This window comes from Sinocyclocheilus rhinocerous, unplaced genomic scaffold (assembly GCF_001515625.1).
Source record: "Sinocyclocheilus rhinocerous isolate Xijiao unplaced genomic scaffold, SAMN03320098_v1.1 scaffold1001, whole genome shotgun sequence".
NCBI lineage: Eukaryota > Metazoa > Chordata > Actinopteri > Cypriniformes > Cyprinidae > Sinocyclocheilus > Sinocyclocheilus rhinocerous.
The window spans coordinates 455393-481407 of NW_015666593.1; the positions used below are offsets into that span (position 1 = coordinate 455393).

General features: G+C 36.0%; 3 protein-coding genes across 3 annotated transcripts in view; all 3 read left to right on the forward strand.

Annotated features, from left to right (window-relative positions):
* gk5 (glycerol kinase 5) overlaps positions 1–12856 on the forward strand; it is a 14347-nt gene extending 1491 nt beyond the window's left edge. Inside the window, exons 3-16 of the mRNA XM_016544417.1 lie at positions 1363–1438; positions 1527–1620; positions 4610–4741; positions 4827–4902; positions 5572–5633; positions 6656–6729; positions 6823–6883; positions 6980–7106; positions 8297–8401; positions 8610–8704; positions 8835–8938; positions 10420–10479; positions 10562–10695; positions 11447–12856. Coding sequence (XP_016399903.1) covers positions 1363–1438; positions 1527–1620; positions 4610–4741; positions 4827–4902; positions 5572–5633; positions 6656–6729; positions 6823–6883; positions 6980–7106; positions 8297–8401; positions 8610–8704; positions 8835–8938; positions 10420–10479; positions 10562–10695; positions 11447–11613 — 1367 coding nt within the window. The 3' untranslated portion in view covers positions 11614–12856. The remainder of the gene's footprint in view (positions 1–1362; positions 1439–1526; positions 1621–4609; positions 4742–4826; positions 4903–5571; positions 5634–6655; positions 6730–6822; positions 6884–6979; positions 7107–8296; positions 8402–8609; positions 8705–8834; positions 8939–10419; positions 10480–10561; positions 10696–11446) is intronic.
* Positions 12472–17807, forward strand: LOC107732935 (protein phosphatase 1 regulatory subunit 7-like). The gene is made up of 10 exons (XM_016544373.1): positions 12472–12475; positions 13186–13281; positions 13370–13425; positions 13513–13578; positions 13722–13852; positions 14530–14692; positions 14800–14916; positions 14988–15092; positions 15483–15569; positions 16583–17807. Exons 1-10 carry the CDS (start codon positions 12472–12474, stop codon positions 16757–16759), a joined length of 1002 nt encoding a protein of 333 aa, XP_016399859.1. The 3' UTR covers positions 16760–17807.
* Positions 17808–21528: 3721 nt separating this feature from the next.
* LOC107732947 (UBX domain-containing protein 7-like) overlaps positions 21529–26015 on the forward strand; it is a 14751-nt gene continuing 10264 nt past the window's right edge. The window contains exons 1-5 of the mRNA XM_016544416.1: positions 21529–21634; positions 23258–23414; positions 23513–23580; positions 25294–25359; positions 25442–25554. Of these exons, the coding sequence (XP_016399902.1) occupies positions 21565–21634; positions 23258–23414; positions 23513–23580; positions 25294–25359; positions 25442–25554 (474 nt within the window). The 5' untranslated portion in view covers positions 21529–21564. The remainder of the gene's footprint in view (positions 21635–23257; positions 23415–23512; positions 23581–25293; positions 25360–25441; positions 25555–26015) is intronic.

Below are 26015 nucleotides of genomic sequence, written 5' to 3' on the forward strand. Positions count from 1 at the left end.
GACAGTTAGGACGACAGAATAAGATGACAGTTAGGACGACAGAACAGGACGACAGTTTGGACGACAGTAAGGACGACAGTTAGGACGACACAACAAGATGACAGAACAAAACGACAATAAGGACGACAGTAATTAAATGACAGAGAAAAAGCAGGCAGGACGACAGATTAAGACGACGTCAACAGACAACATACACGCCTACATATACTGATTTACCTGAACAAGTAGGCAATGACTGTAGACAAAGACAAATGTATAGTACAAAGCACAAAGCAGTCGACTAATTTTTGACACAAATGGAACCTCATAAGTGGCATGCTTGCAGTCAAATTGTTAAACAAATATTGCAAATTAAATAGCAAGCTGCAATCAATCTTTCTGTGTTTTGTGGGGATAAATTGTATTGTAATTACATCTATTAAATCCGAGTATTTTCACTGGTGTTGCAAGATTAATCAAGCCCATACTTCTGCATGTGCATTTTTAACTGGTTTATTATATAAAATATTATTAATTATACATTAATTAATGTTAATGTAACAGCAATTTTATTACTATAATTATTTTCTTGTTGAGTAAACAGTAAGTGAAACTAATTAACAGCAGATTACGCATTATTAAAGTTAGTATTATTGCACATTATCATATGCTAATGTGTAATATGGACACGGTACAATTTTACAGTCCAAACGTCCAGTATACTGGACATCAAAAGGCACACAAAAATTGTTATACGAAAATAAAAATATAATAGCATTTTAAAAAAGCATTTAATATTATAGCATTACTTTCACTTGCTGCCTTTTATGAATGTAATTTTATATTAACCAACCAACTAACAAACAAACACACAAACAAATAAGGCAGTATGGAAAGAGAATCTAAAACATGAATCCAGCATACTGGATGTTTGATAAGAGAAGGTGTTAATGTACTTTTCAGGGCTACTGTAAATCATTTTGATGTGCTGTCTGATATATTAGTGGTTCTCATCCAAGGGTTTGAGGCCCACTAGAGGTGCTTAGCAAACATCCAGGAGGGCCTCAATAATTCTTAAAATTATTTACATTTAGTTATATGAACATTATCTTAATTGAAATGCAATTAAAGATATATAAAGATGTGAAAACTCATTACACTGACAATCTTTTTAGACATCAGTTATATTTACTGCAACAGAGGTGCCAGGTGTGCATATCAGTTTAGATAGAAGGGCCTCTAAATATTGTCTCGGACAAAGGGAGGCCTTGGAGTCAAAAAGGTTGAGAACCCCTGTGATGAATGTAGGTCCATGAGTTTAAAGGTCTGATGAAGGTTATAATAGTGACAAGACTCCTCTCCTCTTCTCTCTCTTTGGTTTAGATGCAGGCTTACAGATGTGCCAAATGGAAAGTCTTGGCATCTCAACCCAGAGGGCAACGTTCATGACGTGGGACAGGTTCGTAAACATTACATCCTGTGATTGTTCGGCAGAAAACTTCGTGAACTGACTGAGGCGGCATATATTCTTTTGTTATCATCCCCAGAAACACGGGAAAACCGTTTCATAATTTCATCACCTGGCAGGACTTGAGGGCAGCCGAGTTGGTGAGATCGTGGAACGGGTCCTGCACTATGAAGGTGAGGCTGCTGTGGATGATGTCATCTTGGAACATATTTGTTCATTTCAGACTCTTCTTGTGATTAACACTGTTGTATTAGGGAGTGTTTTATGTCTAGACGTGATCCGAACAGAAATACTAGAGAATGCCAGAATCTCATTGGACAATTACTGGAACAGATCAGTCAACATAATCCAAATGACCACATCTTGGATTGACATTCACAATTCATACATTATTGCATTATTATTACTGTTCAAAAGTTTTAATAATACAAAAGATTTCCATTTCTAATAAATGCTGTTCTTTTGAACTTTCAGTTCATTAAAAATCCTGAAAAAATGGCATTGTTTTGAACACAAAATATTAAGCAGCACAACTATTTTGAACACTGATGATATTAAGAAATGTTTTTTGAGCACAAAATCGGCATATTAGAATGATTTCTGAAGTATTGTAAAATATAAATAAAAATCATTTAGTTCAGTAAAAGAACGGACACTACAATTAAAAACTGAACGCGGCTGCTCAATGCAGCGTGCCGAACGACAGTCGCATCACAGATCAGATTTCATTTCTCCAGTGAGGAGAGTGAGTCGAGCTGACTGACGAGAAGAGTGAGGCGAGACAGACAAGACGATCGCGGATGATTTAGTTTCGAAACGAAATGCAAAAGCGCCTGTTTGGCAATATTTTGGATTTTGAAAAGCCTGTTGACTTTTGCCGTTTATCTAAGGTGATTTTTGAAGTTTTTTTAAACATTAGTTTCTTATTTAATTGGTTCTACAGTGTTTGCTGATTTTTACTTTATTTAAACTTTGTGTAATTTTATTATTTTTTTACATAAAGGTGTATGCCGTGCCTCCAAGCTTTCTTACTCGTTTTGCTAATAAACGTTCTATGTTTCTTATTTATTTGGTTATATATTATACATGTTTACTTAGCCTATTTCCAGTTTTGTATACCTATTTAAACTTTATGCAAGTTATTTTATATTAGGCATAGCCTTCCCTATAGCATGGTGTATTTTTATTTAAAATTTCCTCACCGTAACAACCCTACTCCTTACTGAACTTTTAGTGTAATTTTATTACCGCAAATAAAATATGTTCATAAAATTGTTCTACTAACCCATACAATATTTAAAACCACTAAAAAAAAAAAAAAAGTAAATAAAACAAACTGTATATTTGTTTACAAGCTATTGGTACTTTTTTGGACTGGGTAGAGTTAATGATGATAAGCTCCAAATGGCTAAATAATTGCCTATATAATTTAATAACAGTTAATAAATACCAGTTTACAGTGACAGTTTGTAGTGTTTGTCATTCATTGTGTACATCAATGAATAGGTGTTTCATTCCACGTCCTGTAAGCTAAATGAGCAATACAATGAAACAAGAACCCCTCTGACTGCTCGAACACAGATTGCTGATATATTTGTGTTAGGTGCTGACTGGGAATGTGGAAGGGAATATTTGGCCTGTGAGTATCTTTGTGACATGCTTAAAGTGTTCATGTTTGAGTCAGCAGAATTCCCTCCTTAGTAGCAAATTTGAGTTTCATGTTTGAAACCCAGTGTGGTCAGGAAATGGTTGTATGGCTTGCACCATTCACACTAATTGGTTTTTGTCCCATCATTGCAGAGACAAAGCTTGTCAGTTTGTACAAGATGTTTTTGATTGTGTGAGAAATGACAACCTATGGTATTGCAGAGCAAACATCCCTGTGTATATAGTCGCAAATAGAACTGGTTATTTGTGAACAGAGGAAAATGTTTTCAGTATCTTATCATTGAGGGCAGAGGTCAAGCTTGAAGGTGGTGGTCTGGTGTTTTATTTTTCTTCAAGTTCCTCTTAGGGCTTTTTCTTGTCATGTCTACTGTAAGCTGGTTTAATCAAACGTGAATAGTTAAAGAAATAGTTCAACCAAAAATTTTTAAAAATGCTGAAAATGTTTTTTTTTTTTTTTTTTTTTTATAAAGTTTTTGATGATGTGCAATAAAATGCCACAAGATGGCAGAAGATTTCTTAGTAGGGCACATTTAATGTCATCATGGACTCGTATTTTGGCCAGAAGCAACAGTTTAAAGTTAAAACTTCTTAATGGATTTATTATAAACATGTAGATTTTTGCTTCACAAGACATTAATTGATGGTCCTCTGCAGTGAATGGGTGCCGTCAGAATGAGAGTTCAAACAGCGTGTTTGTAAGAAACAAGTTGCATCATTTATACATTTTTAACTTAGAACTGTTGCTTCCAATTAAAATATGAGTCCTCTATCATTAATATTGTTTTTTTCCAGTGAAAACGTCGTCTCGTATGAATCAGGACAGAAATATGCCCAGTTTAACCACCATTTACAAGCAATACAGTCTAAAACACTTCTAAACAAATATAGTGAGCAAGTGATTTAATGCTACATTTATTAAAATCTGTTCAGAGAAACTCATCTACATCTTGGATGGCTCAAGGGTAAATAGACAATTCCTCTGCACAATCTGACCTGTGTTGCAGCCTGGAATTAAACCACACCATGCTGGTTTTGTCTGGCCTGAACTGGCCCCCCGACTGAGCTTGGTTCCTCCCAAGGTTTTTTCTCCATTTCAGTCACCGATGGAGTTTTGGTTCCTTGCCACTGTCGCCTTTGACTTGCTTAGTTGGGGACTCTTAGTTTCTGGCAGTATTGTCGGCTTGATTGCACAGACACTATTGGAAGAGAGCTGAACTGGATGATGACACACTGAATCATCAATGAACTGACTTTAACTAAAAAATTGACTTTGTTATTGTTCTCTTGCATTATTGACAAACTATTTTCCTGTTTGAGACTAAAGCACACTGACACAACCTTTGACGTTTGACACTTTGACACAATCTGTATTGTATACAGCACTTTATAAATAAAGGTGACTTGACTTGACTTAAATACATTTTCAGCACGTTTTCACTTTTCGGTGAACTTTTGCTTAAAAGCATATTTATTTTCATGTATGTTTTATGGCAGACGGTACACGGAGTGATGAAGATGCTGCACTTCCTCACCAGACAGAAGCGGTTCCTTGCAGCCAGCCTGGTAGTTTTTACCACCCAGCATGTGTCACTGCGTCTTGTCTGGGCCTTGAACAATATCCCTCAGGTAAACCAGGAATAGTTAAAATATGACATTCAGGATTTGTCTTCTCTAGGACTGATATATTTAACCTAACCTTCTCTCTCCTCAGTTGCGGCAGGCAGTCGAAGACGGCTCCTGTTATTTTGGGACCATAGACACCTGGCTGCTGTACAAACTGACTAAAGGTTGGTATTTCATTATGAAATGAATAGAAATGTTGTCCTGATGTATAGAAGTCATTTGAACCGTGAAAATCAGATCTCTGAGTGCATAGTAATCTGGCTGGATTCCTTTGAGAGGTTGCTGAAATAAAACCAGTTAAATCTGTAGGCTCTTTAGAGTGATCTGCTCAATGAAACTGCTTACATCACTGACAGACAACATTCTTAGAAAGCAATTTGCCCACAACAAGTGACAAAGGTGAATGAATGTCACACACCAGTGTAATGAGTAGATAATCATAAGCAGTCATATATACAGTGATGATTTTACAGTACTTATCATTGTCACATTTTCCAACTTGGCACACTTTCGATAAATTTTATACATCCTTGCTGAATAAAAAATTTCTTACTAATCCCCAAACATTTGAACGGTACACATTTTTGAATGTACACATGCTGATTATAAACCAATCAGTAATTATGAAGTTATGGTTGTCACAGAGATGGATACATTATAGCTTTAACATATATATATATATATATATATATATATGATTTAACAGGTCTGCAAAAATGGTTGGCAGGTTGAGACAATCTGAACGTTAGACCGGGAAAAATTCCTTGTTGTTGAGCTTGGCATGGCATACCTTTTAAATTTGTGGTGTTTTATTGTTTGTTTGCTTATTGCAGGCCTGGTTCATGCTACCGATTACTCTAATGCCAGTGCAACAGCAATATTTGATTCCTATCAGGTCAGTTACAACTGTCCAATTACTATATTTGGATAATTACTGTTATCTGATCATTACCTTTGGATTGTGGACTTCAGTACAAACACGTGCATTGAGAGATTAGACATTTAATAACAGAGTTAAATAGAGAGTTCACCCAAAAAATGGAGGTTATCATTTACTCACCCTCATGTTGTTCCAAACCTGTATGGCTTTCTTTCTAACATGGGACACAAAAGGAGAAAATGTGCTGTTCTTTAATATGCAATTGCTTTGTTTGAGGAACAGGGCAAAACTTGTTCCCCTTTGTCATAGCACATGACAATTTAAAGTAAATCTAAGTGTATCTCAAAATGAATGCACATGCCTGGTTTTCTGGTGCACAGTATTCCAAAAATGGTTTTCTTCATTTTCAAAAAATATATTAACTTGCTCTACATCTGAAATTGCTTTCCTGACAACACACATCCCTCTTAATTTTTCAACCCTTCAATTTTCTGGGTCAATTCTGGTATGTCATTTGAAATAATAATAATAATAATATTTCACACTATTACTGTTTTTACTGTATTTTTGATCAAATAAATGCAGCCTTGGTGAACATGAGATACTTCTTTCTGAAACATTAAAAAGTCTTTTTTTTTTTTTTATGTTTATGTTTCTAATGAACTCCAAACTTTTGTGTATCCCAAAAAGTAAAATGCAAAAATAAAAATAAATAAATAAAACAGTAAAAACATTTTGTTTCTTTCATGTTTGAAAATATTTCACAGGATTTTTCTTGAGAAACAATTTTTTGGATGTCAAACGTTTGCGTGAATCAAAAAGTTTAAGCATAAAGGTTTGGGTCAACAGTGAGTGGATTAAAAAACGTTTTTATTGTTCCATCATTTTTTGGGGTGAATTATCTTTTTAAGTCTTCTCGTGTTTGTGTGTTCTTGTATCTTTTGTCCATACAGTGTCTTAGAATGTGCTTCTGTAAGTAGTGCTTGTTCATAGGATTCTGTCTGTGCTCATAGTGTGTGTGTTTGTGTGATCATCAGATGTGCTGGAGTGGATTTGTTTGCTCACTTCTCTCTATACCTCTGTCCATCCTCCCCAGGGTGCAGAACACCAGGTACTCATGCACCCTGAATTGCTCTGATATTTCCAGAATTCTATCTAGTCCTCTTTTGACTAAACAATTAATGCTCTCTTTTCTCATATTTAGTCATAAATTTGGCACATGTGATCCATCCATATTCGGGGTGCCCATCCCAATCATGTCTGTTGTGAGTATAAATGTTGTCATGCAGTTTTAAAAATATGTGTGTGTGCTTGATTTTATCTTTGGTGCCACAACCCTAACTTTCATGTCTTTTTCACAGATGGCGGACCAACAAGCAGCCATGTTTGGAGAATGCTGTTTTGACATTGGTGATGTGAAAATTACTATGGGCACAGGGACCTTCATGGACATCAATACAGGAAACAAACCACACACGTCTGTAGCCGGTATGACATTCCAGTGCTGATCTTATCTTACCAATTAAGCTTTTCACAGTATTAAACTGGAATTCAATTGAAATGAAAGACATGCTACTAAACCACTCGAACTAATAATCTAAGCCAACTAAACAGCATTTTAGACCGCATGAAATCAAAAGTTTTGTGACTTTTAGTTTACACTACAATTCAAAGTGATCTTTCTTTTATTTATTTATTTATTTATATATATATATATAAGAAATATTATATTCAACAATGATGCATTAAATTGATCAAAGGTGATCATGATCATGTGACACTGAAGACTAGGGCTGTCAAAATAGCTGAAAAACTAAATTAGATTTTTTTTTACTAAAATATGATCTAAATTCAAATTATATTCGAATTTAAAATGCATAATTTCAGTTAGGGTGTTTTACATGGCTTTCTAAATATGCGGCTCCTTTGTGCGAGATGCGAGTGCAACGGTAATAGACGTCCCTCTAGAAAATGCGAAATCGCGAAATATGCGTTCTGTGTGAACGGCTTGGTTTCAGTTTTGACGTAAACAAGATCTCCGCATTGATGTTCTCTTTTCCCATAATATTTGTAATTAACAATGCAACAGCACTTAGCATCTAGTGGCTTCAACTGGATAGGTTAACAAAAACATTAAAATGCAATGACGCTTATATCGTCATCGCATCTCGTGCGCCACTGATAAGGCTGCCTCCTTAACGCACACCTAAAATTCGAATGCAACGTTTTTGCATTCGAATGTGGATTTTTATTTTAAATTCGACGAATATTCGAAATTCAAATTTTTTTTTGACAGCCCTACTGAAGACTGGAGTAATGATGCTGAAAATTCAGCTTTGTTATCACAGGAATAAATTACTTTTTTAAATATATTAAAATAGAAAACGCTTCGTTTAAATTGTCATAAGATTTCACAATATTACTGTTTTTACTATATTTTTGATCAAATAAATGCAGCCTCAGTGAACATAAGAGACTTCTCTCATAAACATTAAAAATCACTTTCCAACCTCAAACCTTTGAACGGTAGTGTACATCACTGGAAACAGCAGGTTAGGGCACGATGCGGCTCATTACTCATCATGAATTAGTGTGGCGAGATAGTAATGCGTCCATTTGTTGGTCCCTCTTTATATCTCTCTTTTCATGGCGTTCCGTATCATCTGTTTTCTGAATAGGCCTTTATCCACTGGTGGGCTGGAAGATCGGTGCTGATGTTGTGTATCTGGCTGAAGGTAATGCCGCTGGAACAGGTGCTGCCATTAAATGGGCCCAGGATCTAGGTGAGGAGGCGGACTAATGTGCATTTACAAGCCTACACACATTTCTTAACTTGAATATGTATTTTTCACTACATAAAAACAAAAAACCATTCCAGATAGTAGATGCATGTTCCACTCCGTTATGAGAATTTTTTTAATTTGGATTGATTAAATGAATGAAAAATAATTATATTATTGTAGCGTGATTTCTTTGGTGCCTGTCTTACAGAGCTCTTTTCTGATGTGACGGAGACTGAGGCCATAGCCACTAGTGTGGACGACTCGGACGGTGTGTATTTTGTGCCTTCTTTCAGCGGCTTACAGGTGTGTTTGTGTGTGTGTGCATCCGTGATACTGTTTAAGTCGCTGTTCATCTCAAGGATTTGTTGTAAATACGAGAGATTTTTAAACAGTGTCATGTAATTTCAAGACGTTCTCTCTTTATGTGCTACAGGCCCCTCTGAATGATCCTAAAGCTTGTGCCTCTCTCATGGGCTTAAAACCATCCACAAGCAAGAGACATCTAGTCCGAGCCATTCTGGAGTCTATAGCGTTCAGGTGAGCTCGAAAGATCTGACTGTATCAACATAAGATCTCTCATCAGTCAAAGAATGTGATCTGTTAAAACTATAAAACATCAGAAGGGACTGTTTGTGTCGAAATGAAAAATTAACCAGGGCTTTGGGAAAAATGGGCAAATCTCAGCCCCTAATAAAAACAAAAGTGAATTTGTGATATTAAAACACTGTGCAAGCCAAATTAATCAAGCAGTTCTCATATACATAGTGCTGGATTGCTTCAAATCATCTGTTATTGTTCTTGTTCAGATAAAACGCAAGATAACCTAAATAAATGATTAACACAGGTGGAAATGAAAATATTTGAGCATCAGAACGCTGCAGGACAATGTGCATTTACAAGCCTACACACATTTCTTCACTTGAATATAGACTTTGTCCTCAACTGGCATATCCAGTCCTGTTTGTAGAATTTAGCTTAGTATTTAACACTCTTTATTTATTAAGATTTATTGATAAACTAAAAAAGGAATTCTCCACAATTAATGCACAACTAATGCTAAACCATCACTACAGGCTTTTTCTCTTTTTTTTTTTTTTACTGCAGGCAATGGTCACACTATGAAATTTATAGAAAAGACCAAGTTTATTCCCAGAAAACCTGCAAATTCTTAGGCCACTTCATCTCAAACAGTGTTCGCAGGGATGAAAATGTCACATGAGATATAAAGCATGTTGGCACATTTTGAGACCCATGATGATGCTTTGCTTTCTCTATCTCTTTCTCACATATTGTTATTAATGTAAAAATGAGTTATTTGATTATCATCTGCCTTGGTTCTGCCACTGCACAATCAGAAAACAGAAATGAGAAGGTGACTGGATACAAACCACTAAACCCTTGGTGTTCTATACCAATCTAGAGTAGTTCATCAGGCCTCGCATATTAATAAAGATCCATTTCAACTTGCTTGCTCTTTCAACAGTTTTCCCCATCAGAGAAATAAAGGCTGAATTCAATAGCGCAGCATAGTTTTTTTTCTTGTGTCCTTTTGTTCCTACGGCACTCCTCAGATGGTATCTTTGCTCATCATACTTTTTAATATCTACTCTTGTAATGGAAACAGACATCCACTAAATTTGAGATTGGACCCTATACATATACACGCACACACATGTGGAATTTTTTCTGTTCCTTTATGTTTGAACTTTAAATGTATGTCATAACTAGAGATGCACGATACATAGGTTATCCTGGATTTCTTTTTTCTTTTTCTTTTTTTTTATATCGATCGATTTTTGGATTGTTGTCTCACTTAGATTATTGTTTTTAGAACATTGTTAAATGTAATCTTCAGCAAATCTCAAAATGAATATCCATTTTTCATACTGTACATTATAATGCAAAAAATATATTGACTTTTCCAACCCCATCTCATGAGAAAATACAAGTTTTTAAATTTTTATTTAAACAAGTTAGCGGTTTAATATGGGTTTGTATGTTCTAATTCTGATTTTCAGGAACAAGCAGCTCTTTGAAGTCATGCTTAGAGAAACCCGTATTCCTATCACTAAAATCAGGTGAGGGTCTCGCCCTGTTATTTTGTCATATTTGCATAGCTTGATCCTGTCTGAACGTTTGCATATTGCTACACATTTACAGGGCAGATGGAGGTGTTTGCACCAATAATTTCATCATGCAACTCACAGCTGATCTGTTGGGGCGTAAGATAGAACGTCCAAGCCACTTTGACATGTCCTGCCTTGGAGCTGCTTTTGTTGCAGGACTAGGAACAGGTAAGGAACAAGTCACATTAGAGTGCAAAAAATAACTCTTCCTAATCTAGGCTTAATCCATCTTAACTCTATAAAGCCTACATTGTATCATAATTGGTACACACCTTTCTAAGGTCCCTAAATAATCAACATGACCAGAACTTATCTACTACACGCCTTGTGTTGTCTGATTGATAGTTTATGCTTGTTTAGCAAGGCCTTTTAGTATCATTTTAAAAGCATGGTACACATGTCTTTTGCTGTAAAATCTTTACTGATTTTTATGAAGTAAATGTAAGAATGTCTTTCATATTGTTAGTAATATTTCAAGACAAACACTTACTGGTTTACTTATTATTATCCATACATAACTTTTAGGAAAAATTCTTGATACAACATGATACTTCAGACTTTTGAGGAAAGTTTATTTGTACATCTCTCCATCATCATTGTATTGCATTGCATTATATATTTTGCCCCCTCACAATAAAATCTACATAGCTTTGATCATAAAACTAAGCATTTAATTATCATCTTACGAAGACATATTGAGTGACAACTGGTATTTATTTATATGCATTTTATGCAAGTAGTCTGCTATACTGCTGCTATACTGATGCACCAAATATGATATGCAATGAAACCCATGCAAGCTTTTTTTTCCTTCCTAATTTTTACCTAAAGGTTCAATAAAACATAAAAAAAAAGATGTATTTCAAATGTCAGGCTTTAAAGGGTTAATCTGGCCATTTTATTCTAAATCGTCCTTTAGGCTACTGGAGGAACCAAGAAGAGCTGAAGAAGCTTTTGACCACTGACCAACATTTCCTTCCCCGGAGGAGTAAAGCAGATTGGGACAAGGGCAGTCCATACAGAGGTGTACTGCAGAGCTGGGAGAGGGCTCTTCAGCGCTCTATGCACTGGTACAGCCAGCCCTGATTTACCATAATACAAGTTGATTCTGTAAACTCCATGTTCATGTGAACGGGTTTAGGGCAATTCTCTCTCACACTGAGAAAACGCTTGAACAGTATGGTTTCCAATCTGGACTTGGAAACTCACATATCAACTGTTAGTTACAGTTTTGCCAAATCATGAGGGATTTAACAGATTTACAGCTTGTTTGTGTAAATCCAAGTCACCTAGTTGTGAATCCAGTGGAATTATGATGATGAGGTGACAGGCTGCAGCACAACTCTTACTTCAGAATAAGACAGATGTATTATTATGATTTTGCCAATCAATAATTTAGTCATTAGGCACTCAAAATCAATCAGTGCCTTTAACCAAATACTGTTTTTTTTTTTTTTTAATATGAACAAATTAATTTTATTTTGTACAGTTACTCATCTCCCAAAGGATGACATCTCACCCTAAAGGAGTATTGTAATTATATGTAACTAGTGTTGTTTACATAGATGGGAGTAAGTGAAACTTATGGCTTTTTTTTTTTTTTTATCATACTCCGAGTTAACACATTCATTGCATGTATGGTAATTTATACAAGCATTCATTAATGTTGTTGTAATTTTAGTTGATATTTTCTAATTGCATGTATAGTCTTGGCATTGTTTTTTTTTTATTGTTTTTTTTTTATCAAATGTACATCAGAATACAAAGAGAATGCTGCAAACATGTACCTGAAGTACTATATTTCGTAATGCATTTTTTTTTTTTTTGGCTTTATGCATCCAACCTGCTATACTTGTTTGTATGCAAAACATTAGCAGTGTCACCGTTTGCCACATCATACTATCAGCAGTGGCTAATAATAGCATACATTCAACTGTAGTAAAAATGAGTAACTGTGAAACTGTATGACATCCTAGGCTTTTATCAGGATCTTAAAGAAAGAATCGACAGAGAATATTTGTAAAGATAAATGTATTAATAGATTGTCAAAAAACTCTTAACATTGTGCCATGTTTCATGTCAGTATGTGAAATTAGTTGTTTTAATAAATGTTCAGGTTCAGATTGTATGCATTGTCATGCAAATAAAGCAATGGTTTTCATTCTGGGGTCAATGACCTGATAAACATTGTAAAATGCATGGGTCAAAAAATTGTTAAAGTAATGTTTTAATGAAAGTGCTGGGGCTCCCTGTGTCTTATAACTGAGTCTGCCGAACAATGTAATCAAATAACAGTGCAAAGTGAATAAAGTCTTTCAATAAAATGCTGAACCGAATAAGGAAGCATTAATTATATATGTAAAGGATTCTAGGACAACTCTTAACGTTTATAAAGAATATCTCTTTGGATTTGAGACTTTAGTCTTTGCAACTTTACAGATCTTCTTTATGCACCAAGAGCTTGTAACACTCCAAAGAGAAATGAAAACTTGAAATCGCAGCATATGACCGCTTTAATGGATGGGGATTTGAAATCGTGCTTTCATATTAAAGTACGTGCTATCACGATTATTTGGCCCAGATAACAGCAGTGACATTTTGTAAGCAGGTTAGTACTGTGGGTGTGTCATTGTTATTCATAAAAACTGTGATTTAAAGTTGACAGGAGGGGTGAGTCTGAGGAATCTGGTGATGATGAGACCAAGAGGAAGAGTCTCAATGGAGAGGTCGACTCCCTGCAAGCCCCCTCGACTGGTGAGACCATTTTGGCGTGAGGGGAAACAATTAAAACGATGATCTTTATGATCGGTTTCCTTACCGCTTCTCTCACTTTCCTTTTTAGTACCCAAGGAGTCACCGGTTGACATGGACACCATAACCTTAGACCCAGATGAAGAGGTGATGAGAAAGACGTTCAGATTTTGAGAGGTTAGACAGATTATGTTATTAGCACTATGATTCACTGTGTCTTGATTATTTATTTAGGATGTGGATCTGGTCCACTGCCGCATTGGGAAGATTGAGGGTCTGGAGGTTCTTCGCAAGGCAAAGGTGAGAGTATCAAATGCTGGTGGTTTTTTTAGGTAATGTAGTAGGGTTATAGTAACTGGATAGAGTTGCTTATTTGGAGTATCAATTAATTATGCCCAATTACAGATCTTAAATTGAGTCATTTTCTTTGTTTCTACCATCAGACAATTTCTCTAAGGCAAAACCTCATCAAATGCATTGAGAACTTGGACAGCCTTGTCTCGTTGAGGGAACTCGATCTTTATGACAACCAGATCCGCAAACTAGAGAATCTTCAGGCCCTAACAGAGCTTGAGTAAGTCGATCAGTATTTTATTTGATTTTTTATCATTTTAATACTAATGCATTACATTTATCAAAAGTAACTTTCTTTTAATCAAAGAATCCGAAAAAAAAAAAAGTCACGGTTTCCACAAAAATATTAGCCAGCACTGTTTCAACATTGATAAGAATAAATGTTTCTTGAGCACCAAATCATCATATTGCAATGATTTCTGAATTAAAGAAAACTGGAGTAACAGGTGCAGAAAATTCAGCTTTGCCATCAAAGGAAGAAATGACATTTCAAAATGGAAAAGAGTTCTTTTTAATTGTAATAATATTTCACCATTATACTGTTTTTACTGTATTTTTAATCAAGTAAATGCAACCTTGGTAAGCAAGATACTACTGACCCCAAACATATGAGCAGTAGTGTACATACAGTGACTTAGAGTGAATAAACTGCTTTTATGATAAGCATGTTTTTAATTCTTGTATTCAGATTCCTTGTGATATTTTTTGGGGACACAGATGTGAGGGGAAAAAAAGCTTTGTTAAACAAATAAAAATCCTGAAAGATTAAAAAAAAAAAGTTTTACAAAACCAACATGAATACTAAGAATTCTAAAAATGTTATATCGTCTCTTGTACTTAAAGAATTGAAAAAGTACAAATACATGCAGCTTCCTCATTTGTGGTTGTGATTTGCAGGCAGCTAGATGTATCGTTCAATTTACTGAGGAAGATTGAGGGATTGGAGTGTCTCACAAAAATCACGAAACTCTTCCTGCTTCATAATAAGATTATGAGCATTGCCAGCCTCGATCAACTGACGAGCCTCCAGATGCTGGAGCTGGGCTCTAACCGCATCAGGGTGAGACATCCAAATCTGCTCTTTGTGTTACATATTCTTCTTTGCTCTAGTGTTTCCTGGCTTGAATTTTATGTATGTAAATGCTTATGTTGTTATGTAAATTTTAGGTTATTGAGAATCTGGATTCTCTTACTTCTTTGGAGAGTTTGTTCCTCGGCACGAATAAAATCTCTCAGCTACAGAACCTTGATGGATTGCACAGTCTGACGGTTCTCAGTATCCAGGTGCGTTTGTGTTAGAAAGGTTTTTTTTTTTTTTTACTTTGTTGGTGTTAACACCTGTTCCTGTCTAACAGAGTAACCGCATCACGAAGTTGGAGGGACTCCAGAATCTTGTCAGTCTGCGAGAGCTTTACTTGAGTCATAATGGCATTGAAGTCATTGAGGGCCTGGAGAACAATGTAAGATCTACCATGGTTGCCCACAGATGCGATACTTTTTCCTATCAATTCTAAATTTATGCACAAGATGTTTGCACAAAATATTTGTGGCTTAGCATTGGTTTACAATCATGTTAAATATCTGTAGCAAATTGCAAGATAAAGAAACCACCATAAAATGCATGTTAAGAAGCTGTCTAACTAGAAACGGTCTAGTATCAAGTAGTTTTGTGCTTAATATTCACGTTTCTCCAGCCATTCTGAAGTTCTCCGACTGCACCTTTACTCCACAGGGGATTTCTGTGTGTTCTGATCTGCCGACACATCAGTGGTTTTATTTTTATCCGCCCCAGAGTATTTTAGTGCTAGAATATACATAGCTTTCATTTTTCTTTCCTTTTCTTTTTTTAGAAAAAGCTGACAACTTTGGATATCGCTGCAAACAGGATAAAAAAGATTGAAAATATCAGCCATTTGACTGAATTAAAAGAATTTTGGGTAAGAAAAAAAAAAAGACAGGTTTACTGTATATTTTATGGCACACTACATGTACATTTGAAAAACCATTCAAAAGTTTGGGGTCTGTAAGATTTTTTTAATGATCTTATAAGTCTCTTATGCTCACCAAGGCTGCATTTATTTGATCAAAAATACAGTTAAAAACAGTAATATTATGAAATATTATTACTATTTTAAATAACTGTTTTCTATTTTAAAGGAGTCATTAAGTGGAGAATCAAAATGTTCCTAATATTTACACGTATAAGAGGTTACTCTACAAAATTAAAACATACCGCAAGTTTGAGAAATCAGCAGTTTTAATTATATGAATAATTCTTTTCTACCCTTCTGAAGTTCGGATTTGAAATCGGGAGAAATGTGACATCACTATTCATCTCGACACGCCTCTTTAAATGCATCATCGTCATATAAAATCAAGGAGGTGTGATCTGAAAAAATCATGTCTGGCCATCAATCACAAGAGAGCGATACTGCTGTTGGATAAAGATGTCAAGTAAGACTGTCAAATTCGGACATTATGTCAGTGGATATAAAGAAAATGCACTTCCAAAACTTTGCATAGCCTTCCCAAAGATCTGATCATTAGAAATGCATGGCTTGAGTTTATTTTGAATGATGATTCAGTGCTGAAAGCAGTTGTGCTGCTTAATGTTTTTGTAGAAACGGTAAAAGGATTCTTTGATGAATAAAAAGTAAAAAAAAAAAACTTATTTATTAGAAACAGAAAATAAACAAAATAAAATCTTTTGTAATATTAGTATAAATGTATTTTACCGTCACTTTTGATCAGTTTAATGCATCTTTGCTGAATAAAAGTATTATTTCTTTAAACATAAATAAATCTTACCAACCCCAAACTTTTGAATGGTAGTGTATGTCAAAATTGTACTTCAGAGTATCAATTTAGAATGCTTATATTTTACTTTAATATCTAAAAAATAGAAAAATTGTTAGCTAATGTGTGTTTTTTTTGTGTGTTCCTTATACAGATGAACGACAACCAAATTGATAACTGGGCAGACTTGGACGAACTCAAGAACGCCAAAGGTCTAGAGACTGTCTATCTGGAGAGAAACCCTCTGCAGAAGGACCCTCAGTACAGACGCAAGATCATGTTGGCTCTTCCCAATGTCAGGCAGATTGATGCCACCTTCATCCGTTTCTGATCATCCACCTCATTGTGCCCTCCCTCACCCAAACCATCCACAGCATATTATAAACACACCACTACCATATTTCCCTCATAGACACCGTCTGGTGTCTGCCCTATTTATCTCTTTTATTTACTTTTTAACAACAAAAAAGAAGAATCTCACACTCCCAGTGTTGCCATTCCATGTGCTGGCACCTTTTACTCGCACAGAGACTGTATACCTATGCTCTGACTTATGCTATAGTGTGAATTGCTTGTTCATTTATTTTCAGTTTAGGACATGATTAGTCTGAACTCAAAGGAGCCAATGCCTGTTGCTCTGAAATTATATCAGCGCTAAATCTTACTGCCCTTAGCATTTTGGTAAGGAAATCATAGCATCGTGGTTATCCCTTCTCTCTCCCTCCATCCATGTAGGTAATTTTAAAATCAGACATTTCCGCCATGTATGATTTACATTAGGCATTGAGGTCTTATTTACTATATGAGGTGGTAAAAAGGTCAGAGTTCACATTGCATTCAGAGACTGAAGATGGCTATGAGGATATTCTTCTTCTTTGATGTGATCAGGGACTATTTCTTTGAGTGTTATGCTCTTATGAATTCAATTCGCATATCAGTTCTGTTTCTGGTTGTATCAGTATGTTAACATTTTGGCTGGTTGAAATGTGACATGATTCATATTGTTCATTCTTCAGAAATACTGAATATATTAAAAGGGATTCATTCCATTTTAAAACTAAGGTTATGCCACAATCAAGTCATTTTAGGCGATATCAGGTGATTAGTATTTTTTTGTAATTAGACTTTTTTTTTGGAAATATTAAATATCACATGCACTCAAAATATTCACACAGAGACACCTCATGTTAATGTATGGTCTCCTCCCCCAATACTAGGTGAATGGAAGAGGCCACAGTGTGGTGACTGTGTTTGGCCACTCCCATTTGAGGAGAGGGGAGGGGGTCTGAGGGGTTTCACTCTCAGCTGATTCTTTATGGAATAAACCAGGGCTGTCCAAACTCGGTCCTGGAGGGCCGGTGTCCTGCAGAGTTTAGCTCCAACCCTAATTAAAACACACCTGAACCAGCTAATCAAGCTCTTACTAGGCATAGAAACTTCCAGTCAGGTGTGTTGAGGCAAGTTGGAGCTAAACTCTGCAGGACACCAGCCCTCCAGGACCGAGTTTGGACAGCCCTGGAATAAACCCAGTCCCTTTAAAAGGGTTAAAGAACAACTGCATAGGATTGCTTTTAATTTGCTCAAATTTTCACTTTGTTTTACAAGCTTGGTTGACTGTTTCAGAATTGAATGTACAGTAAATAAACTGAATTTGAACAATGCTCACCCATCTGATGTTTGTTTTGCATTCAAGACATAGAGGTTACCTCTGATTTCACGATGCAACTCATTTTACATAAATATTAATAGCAGACAGCGCTTTAGTGGCCATTGCTAAATACAGCAATATTGGAAAGGCCAAGATCCTGTTCGAAATGTTTTAAAGAATATTCCATTCAACACATGAATGTATTGACAGATTCTGTCAGTCTCGGATCAACAATATTTTCACAAGAGTATTCATAAATTTAAGAATCTCGTAAATGATATTGATCGACATAAGCTTCTAATAAAAACGGCAGCACTATCAAATGCACTGAATAAAGAAGGTCACGAGTCATGTTTAAATATAAATATAATACATATACAGTCGTGGTCAGAATTATTGGCACCCTTGGTAAATATGATCAAAGAAGGCTCTTGAAACCCTCCCAAACAACATGTGGTGATATAGGTGCTGTTTGATTATTATAATTTTTTTAAGGTTTTCTGACCCTGAGACTCAACTATTTTCTGCAGTTCTCCAGCTGTGGTCCTTGGAGAGTCTTTAGCCACTCAAACTCTCCTCCTCACCGTGCATTAGGACGCTATAGACACACGTCCTCTTCCAGGCAGATTTGTAACATTTTATGTTGATTGGAAATTCTTAATTATTGCCCTGATGGTGGAAATGGGAAGTCTAGCTCTTTTCTTAAAGTCACTTTCTAATTTGTGAAGCTCAATTAGCTTTTACCGCACATCAGAAATATATTCTTTGGTTTTTCTCATTGTGATGGATGATTAAGGGAATTTGGGCTTTGTTTTCCCTCTTCTTTATATTTCTGTGAAACAGGAAGCCATGGCTGGATAATTTCATGTTCATAATCACCCTGGAGTGCTCAAAATTGTGAATATGAATGGGAATATATATACTTCACAGATATTTTACTCATAAGAATTTCTAGGGGTGCCAATAGTTGTGTCCAACGTGTATTTGAGAAAAACATTTATTCCATAATGAGATTTTCCCCCATTTTAAATAGTTTTAGTTCAATGAAAGGTTAGATATTTGTGATTTTTTTTTATTTTATAAAAGATCAAAATGATTAACAATGCAGATTTATTTTCACAGCCTCCTTTGATCATATTTACCAAGGGTGCCATTTATTCCATAATGAGATTTTCCCCCATTTTAAATAGTTTTAGTTCAATGAAAGGTTAGATATTTGTGATTTTTTTTTTATTTTTATAAAAGATCAAAATGATTAACAATGCAGATTTATTTTCACAGCCTTCTTTGATCATATTTACCAAGGGTGCCAATAATTCTGACCACGACTGTAAATATAAAACATATATTTGTCATTAAATCGTGATGGTATATAACAGCAATCATTTGCATAATCATTTCTTTCAGTATACCAATATGATTACAGCACAATATACAGTATTTTACATATATATAATAGGCTGCCATTTACTATTTCTAGCCTATATTACCATGAATTAGGTTTGTATTACATTTATGCATATATTAAATCATTTTAGTAGCCTATGCAAAATTTACATTAGATTGGTAGTCTAATTATTTATGAATTATGAATTTTGCAACAGAGTAACTAGCAAAGACTACAAGTGGTATTTAGTGTCCCTCTACTTTGCAACAGTTGAAATAAATCATAAAATGTTTGCATATTTGTATTCTTAACATGAAACAATTTGCGAACTGTTAAAAATACATATTAATTGAATTTAAGAGATTTCATGTGTAACAAAATCCTACCATCCATCCAAAGAGGTATCCTGAGATCTAACTGCAACAATATAACATTTTTAACACAAATAATGTAGATAATATTTAAAAAAAAAACATATTTTATTATATTTTAAGAACAGATTTATGTCTGCGGTGTTAGAACAATGGATGAAAGGGGATTTAGTTTGGATTACTTTCATTGCAGGTGTTGATTGATCTGAAAGGTGCGTTCATTCTTTCTTATTAATGTAATAAGAATTAATTTGATACATTTTGCAAAATTTCTGACAATTTCTTGTGTCACACTTTATTAGACTGGTGTTATGATTATTACTTTCATATTTACATAATCTACATTTGAATAATTATAGTCTTATTATTTTCAAAACATCATGTCTTCTTGAAACTGACCCCGTTTTATAAAAGTCTGGATTTGTGATGGGGTGTCACAAAACTGTCTCTCTTGATGGAAACGGTGGTATTAGCACCATTGCTTACAGAAGTGGTTCCCAAACTTTGGGCTCCCCTTTTGTAGAGAAAAATATTTTCAATATCTTCTTTTTTTTTTTTTTGGAAAGTCTCTTATGCTCACCAAGGCTACATTTATTTATTAAAAATACAGTAAACACTGAAATATTGTCAATTTAAAATATCTATCTGAATGTTTTAACATATAGGCTACTGTATTCGTACGATGAAAGATGAATTTTCAGCATCATTACTCCAGTCTTCAGTGTCACATGATCCTTCAGAAATCATTTTAATATGCTGGTAACCATTTCTGATTATTTTAATGCTGAAAACAATTGTGCTGTTTAATATTTTTGAGGAAACGATTTCTTTCCACGATTCTATTATGAATATTTGAAATTGTCCTTTGTGTCAGAGCGCTGGAGTTCGTCAGAAATAATTTATTTTTTATTCTTATTTCTTTTGTCGCCTCGCGCCGCATCCACAGCAGAGAACATCACTGGGTTATATTTGCTTTTGTTGCTTCTGGTGTAGACACGTTGTTTTGGTATTTGTGAATCTTAAGTAGGCTATATAATCTGCTTTACATTTATCTGGCACAAGTCCTTTCACAAACTTGTAACTTACATACTTAGAGCAGAACCATGCATCGTTCATTTATATTTCTACATGGCTCCCTGCAATACAACTCTGATTCTTCAATCGCGCCATCTAGTGGTCTGTTATTGATACAACCACAACTGCTACAACTGATAACGGAGCGCTCAAGCGGGTAATGCCAGTCATGTTAAGGTAATTATTATATTTCAAATTAATACTTTGCGTTCAATTATTTACTTATCAGGCAAGTGGCCGCATGATAAGTGGGAAAATTACGCAGTGTAGTCTTTATTACCCTGCAGAGGTTTCTTTTGCAAAATAATCTGCTGACTGTACACTATCCCTCAGCCACCCCGCGCCCCCCTGTTTGGGAACCACTGGCTTACAGTATTTATCACAAGCACCCGTATTTTGACAAAAATGAATTACAAATCAAAATATCCTTGCTAAAATAAAGTTGTACTAAAGTTAGGCACGTAACTAATTGTAATTGTAATTGTACTAACGTAAGGCGTTTATTCAGCACACATCGGCACCTCGTCCACGATGCTACGATTGAACTACATTACCCAGAGTTCCAGGGTGTTGACGCGCGGAGGCAGACGTAGAAAGAGATCCCATTGGTCGATGTCGTGCATGCGTGCAGTCGTGTTGTTGTCAGTGGCGGCAAGATGGCGACTCTCGGAGACGCATCAGCCCCGGGGGTTAATGGGTTAATACAACAGTTCACAGCCATAACTGGTAAATATTGACAAATTGCATTTGAGGGGAATTTTGCGCAGGCCAGTAAAACACGGGGTCTTCAGAAATGCTATATGTAGGGAAGAGGGCATCATCATTACTGCCCCCTCTATCATGCAAAGGAAAGAGACTACGAAAGCTTCGGCTAGCTGCTATATGCACTTGCTTAAATATGGATCTACATGCAAAAGGAAAGAAATCCGAACAGAAAGGGGGCGAGCTGATATAGACTAATTTCTAAAGTATACCGATGGTCATGTAAAACTCTCTCAGGCTGAACTTTGAGCATGTGATTGCAACGTTACTTCTGTTATTTCACCATCGCTACATGTGTAACACCTTTGAATTCAAACCAGATTAGTGCTGCAGTAGGATTTTCACTCTACGATTATTCTTCCCACTGCCATATTTAAATGCTACAGGTTGATTGTGTGTGTTTGAATGTTTTCAGCCACCGCGAGTGTGTTTAACAACTTCGGCAAGTGTGTCTGTGGATATGAGCCACAATCCACAACATGGCGGTTTGTGGAGGCTGATTCTCAATCAGTTATCCGTTTCTCTGTATGCTTCTCACAACTCACATCTAAGTGACAGATACACACACAACTATAATGTTCTTAAAGCACTCCGCCTGTTTAGTTTAACTGTTATTGGAGGTGTACGCAAAAGCTGCTTTTGAGCATCGCGTGACGGAGTGCATCATTTGATAGTTTAGCTTCGGTTGGTCAGAAAATACAAGCCATGTTTCGCAGCTCGCTACTTTTTCGTAAAGGTGAAAGATGCGCTGGTTGTGCGCATGCGCGCTCCGAAGGGGCGGGTGTTAAGAACTGAAACGAGCGAGACATTCCAGCAGCTCGCTCGCACTGCTTCTGTGCGCCTTCAACGTAATATTTCAGCTTTTTCCAGCACATTTTGTTTAAAACTGCACTGTTTTACATTTATAAAACTATAAGGGTTTGCGCAAACAAGGCATTTGTATAAGTACTGAACAATGTAATTTCTTAATACAGGCTGCCTCACCAATCTTTACAGTGGTTTACCACAATTATTTTAAAATACCATAATTATACCTTACATTTTTGCTTATTTATGAGTTTTATTTGGCATAACATCATGAGAATTACAACATAGGTCTTTTTCAGGCCTAAAACCCCCAGCTACTACTAAATTCATGTATGCATCATTATGCATGATGTAATATATATTGCAGGGGGAAAAATCTATATTTGTTTGGACTTGAACTCTCTCACTGGATGGATAAAAAAATACTGAAACAGAAAAGAATAAATAAACAGCTCAAGGTAAAATATATACTAATAACAAAGTTATTTACAGTTCAGATATGCCATATTGTAGTGCTGCGATGCTTTTTGGTGAAACAGCACTGTATTTATTTGTGTTTAAAACATATGATGTCACCATATAATCTAAGAAAATCCTTGTTGTTTAGTGTCTGACACTGTTATTTGAAGATAACTGTAACCGCAGTACCAGTAATGTGTTTCCAGTTACGGATTCACCTCTTGAAGTGCATCTGCTGTCTTTTCTTTTCCCAGTGTGTTTATGTTTCACCTCACATAATAAATGCTGTAAATGGTTTTGCATGTGTATGTTTGTTTGCAGGTGCCACAGAGAGTGTAGGGAAGCATATGTTGGAAGCATGTAACAATAACCTAGAGATGGCCGTCACCATGTTTCTCGATGGAGGCGGCATCGCAGAGGAACCCAGCACAAGCGCCAGTTCAGCCGGGGCGTCCAGCAGCAGACACCCCCCTGTAGAGTGAGTGACTTCATATGACACATCAAAGGCTCTTGGTCTCTCTCCCAAGCAGCTATGTTGTTTTTTGTGTTTGAATGCTGTGTTCTTCTCTCTGGCAGAGATGATGTGCGAGCACCCATTCCTCAGAAGCAAGACATTCTGGTGGAGCCAGAGCCCTTGTTTGGAGGTATTACAGTTCCTATTTATACATCTTACATTTATCTAACCCAGGGGTTCCTAAACCTTTTTTGTCACCCTAACACCTTTTTGTTTATAATTTAGTATCATGAATCGTATTGCATTGTGAGTTAAAGGGGTCATATGATGCGATTTCAAGTTTTCCTTTCTCTTTGGAGTGTTACAAGCTGATTGTGCATAGATAAGATCCCTGAAGTTGCAAAGACTAAAGTCTCAAAACCAAAGAGATATTCTTTATCAAAGTTAAGACTCTGCCACACCCCCCTAAAACGGCTCGTTCTAACACGCCCCACATATCTACCTCACTATGTGGAAATATTAGCATAACGCGGCCCAAATGTGCACGCAAAGAAAGAAAGCATGGTTTCAGTAACCGCAGTTAGTGTTGAAGCAGCAATGTCAGGGAGACGATGTGTGTTTCTAGGCGAAAGCAAAAGCACTTTATTTGGCCTTCCGAAAGTAGATGCATTAAGATTATTTACAACAGAACAGCAATGCATTTTATGGACGACCGTTTCATGAACCTAGGAGAGGAGGTAATTCTGACTTTGCTATGACAATCTGGCACTTCTGAATCAGCTACTGTTTTGTTATTAGTTTAAGTATTTGCTATTGACTGTTCAAATGCAGAGTTTTGAGCATCGTGTGTGTGCGTGTGCATGTGTGTGTGAGAGAGAGAGAGAGAGACAGGGTCACATCACAGTGGAGTCAGCTGTCTTAACCGTGGCTTGTGTACTGCAAACACATACCAGCTTCATCACTGTGTCTGTCACGCGACTCTGTTCCCCTTTCGGGCTCGAACTGATGGTAAAACTAATGACATTATTTACGGTCTTTACATTTATTTTGAAAGATGAAGCTCGCGATTATGGTAAGGGGCGTTACATTTCCGACGAGTGCTTGCGGTGTTCGGCCAATCACAATGCACTGGGTCAGCTGGCCAATCAGAGCAGACTGCGCTTGTCGGAAGGAGGGACTTTGTAGAAAACAAAGCGTTTGAGAGAGGCGGGGCATAGAGGACCTACAATAATGTACAGTATTTGAAAAATAATGTGTTTTTTGAACATTAAAGCAAGTCAACATATTCTGTTACACCAAATACACAAAATAATGATCTTTAAAAAAGCATCATATGACCCCTTTAAGTGAATCATTACATCCCTAATAATAAAAAATCAACACCATCATCATAAAACGATAATAATAGTTATTATTGTTTTAAATAGGTTTTAATTCTAATTATAAAAAATATATTACTGTTGTAAATTACAAGCACTGAAATGTATTTTTTTTTTTTTTACTGAAACACAGAAACCATAATGAAAGTTTTAATTTAGCCCAAAACACTGAAAATTACCAAAAAGTTTTTTAAATAATCAACACTCAAATCAAAACTTCAGTCATATATAAACATATAAATTGCACTATATGTAGTAGTAAGGAGGTCGAGATGATCGGGTTCATGTGTGCTTCACTCTGAAACACTCGCTCATCAAACTATACAGATATTTAATTAAATACAAGCATGTGATAATCAAATGCTAAGCTATTTTGTGATTATCGTTCAGCTTTATTTATGTATTTAAATTTTACATTCAGTATAATGAATTATTCGCTTTTTATCAACTCACAAACCCCTATATGGGACACCCTGATCTAAGCTGTTCTGTTTACATAAACTAATAATATCTTTCTTGCACAGTACCAAAGAGGCGTAGACCAGCACGATCAATCTTTGATGGATTTCGGGATTTTCAGACTGAAACCAGTAAGTATATGTGAGGCATTCTGATGGCACACATGGTCTAGTGCTTCCTCTGAAACCCTGCTGTTGTGATGTGAATCTTTAGTGCGACAGGAGCAGGAGTTGAGAAACGGAAGTGCAGCGGACAAGAAGCTGAGCACTCTAGCCGATCTGTTCCGTCCCCCAATTGAAATCATGAACAAAGGCAGCTTTGAGACGGTAAGCTCTATGACTGCATTAGTAAACCCATTACTATTACCAGTAACGCATCCACTGATTGGCTAATTCATGTGCTTCAGTCTTCTGTGTCATTAAGTACAAACTTTTGTCAGCATAATAATGTGTTTTGTTCCTGGCCAAGAACAAGTCAAGCCCTGCAAATCAGGGAGTGTCCAAATGCAGATTCAGGCTGTCGTGAGCCTTAAATCAGGAAAGAACAGAAATCAGGCCAGGCGGCATCAGTTCTTAAAGGGGTCATATGATGCTGCTAAAAAGAACATTATTTTGTGTATTTGGTGTAATGAAATGTTTATGCGGTTTAAGGTTCAAAAAACACATTATTTTCCACATACTGTACGTTGTTGTTTCTCCTCTATGCCCCGCCTTTTTGAAACGCGTCGATTTTTACAAAACTCATCGGTCTGAAAAAGCGAGGTATGCTGTGATTGGCCAGCTATCCA

What these genes read in the sequence shown, in the direction of transcription:
- LOC107732935 (XM_016544373.1), top strand. An exon ending in CCTTAGACCCAGATGAAGAG is followed by an intron (nt 13,426 to 13,512) that starts GTGATGAGAAAG and finishes TTATTTATTTAG; the next exon opens with GATGTGGATCTGGTCCACTG. An exon ending in TGGGCTCTAACCGCATCAGG is followed by an intron (nt 14,693 to 14,799) that starts GTGAGACATCCA and finishes TGTAAATTTTAG; the next exon opens with GTTATTGAGAATCTGGATTC.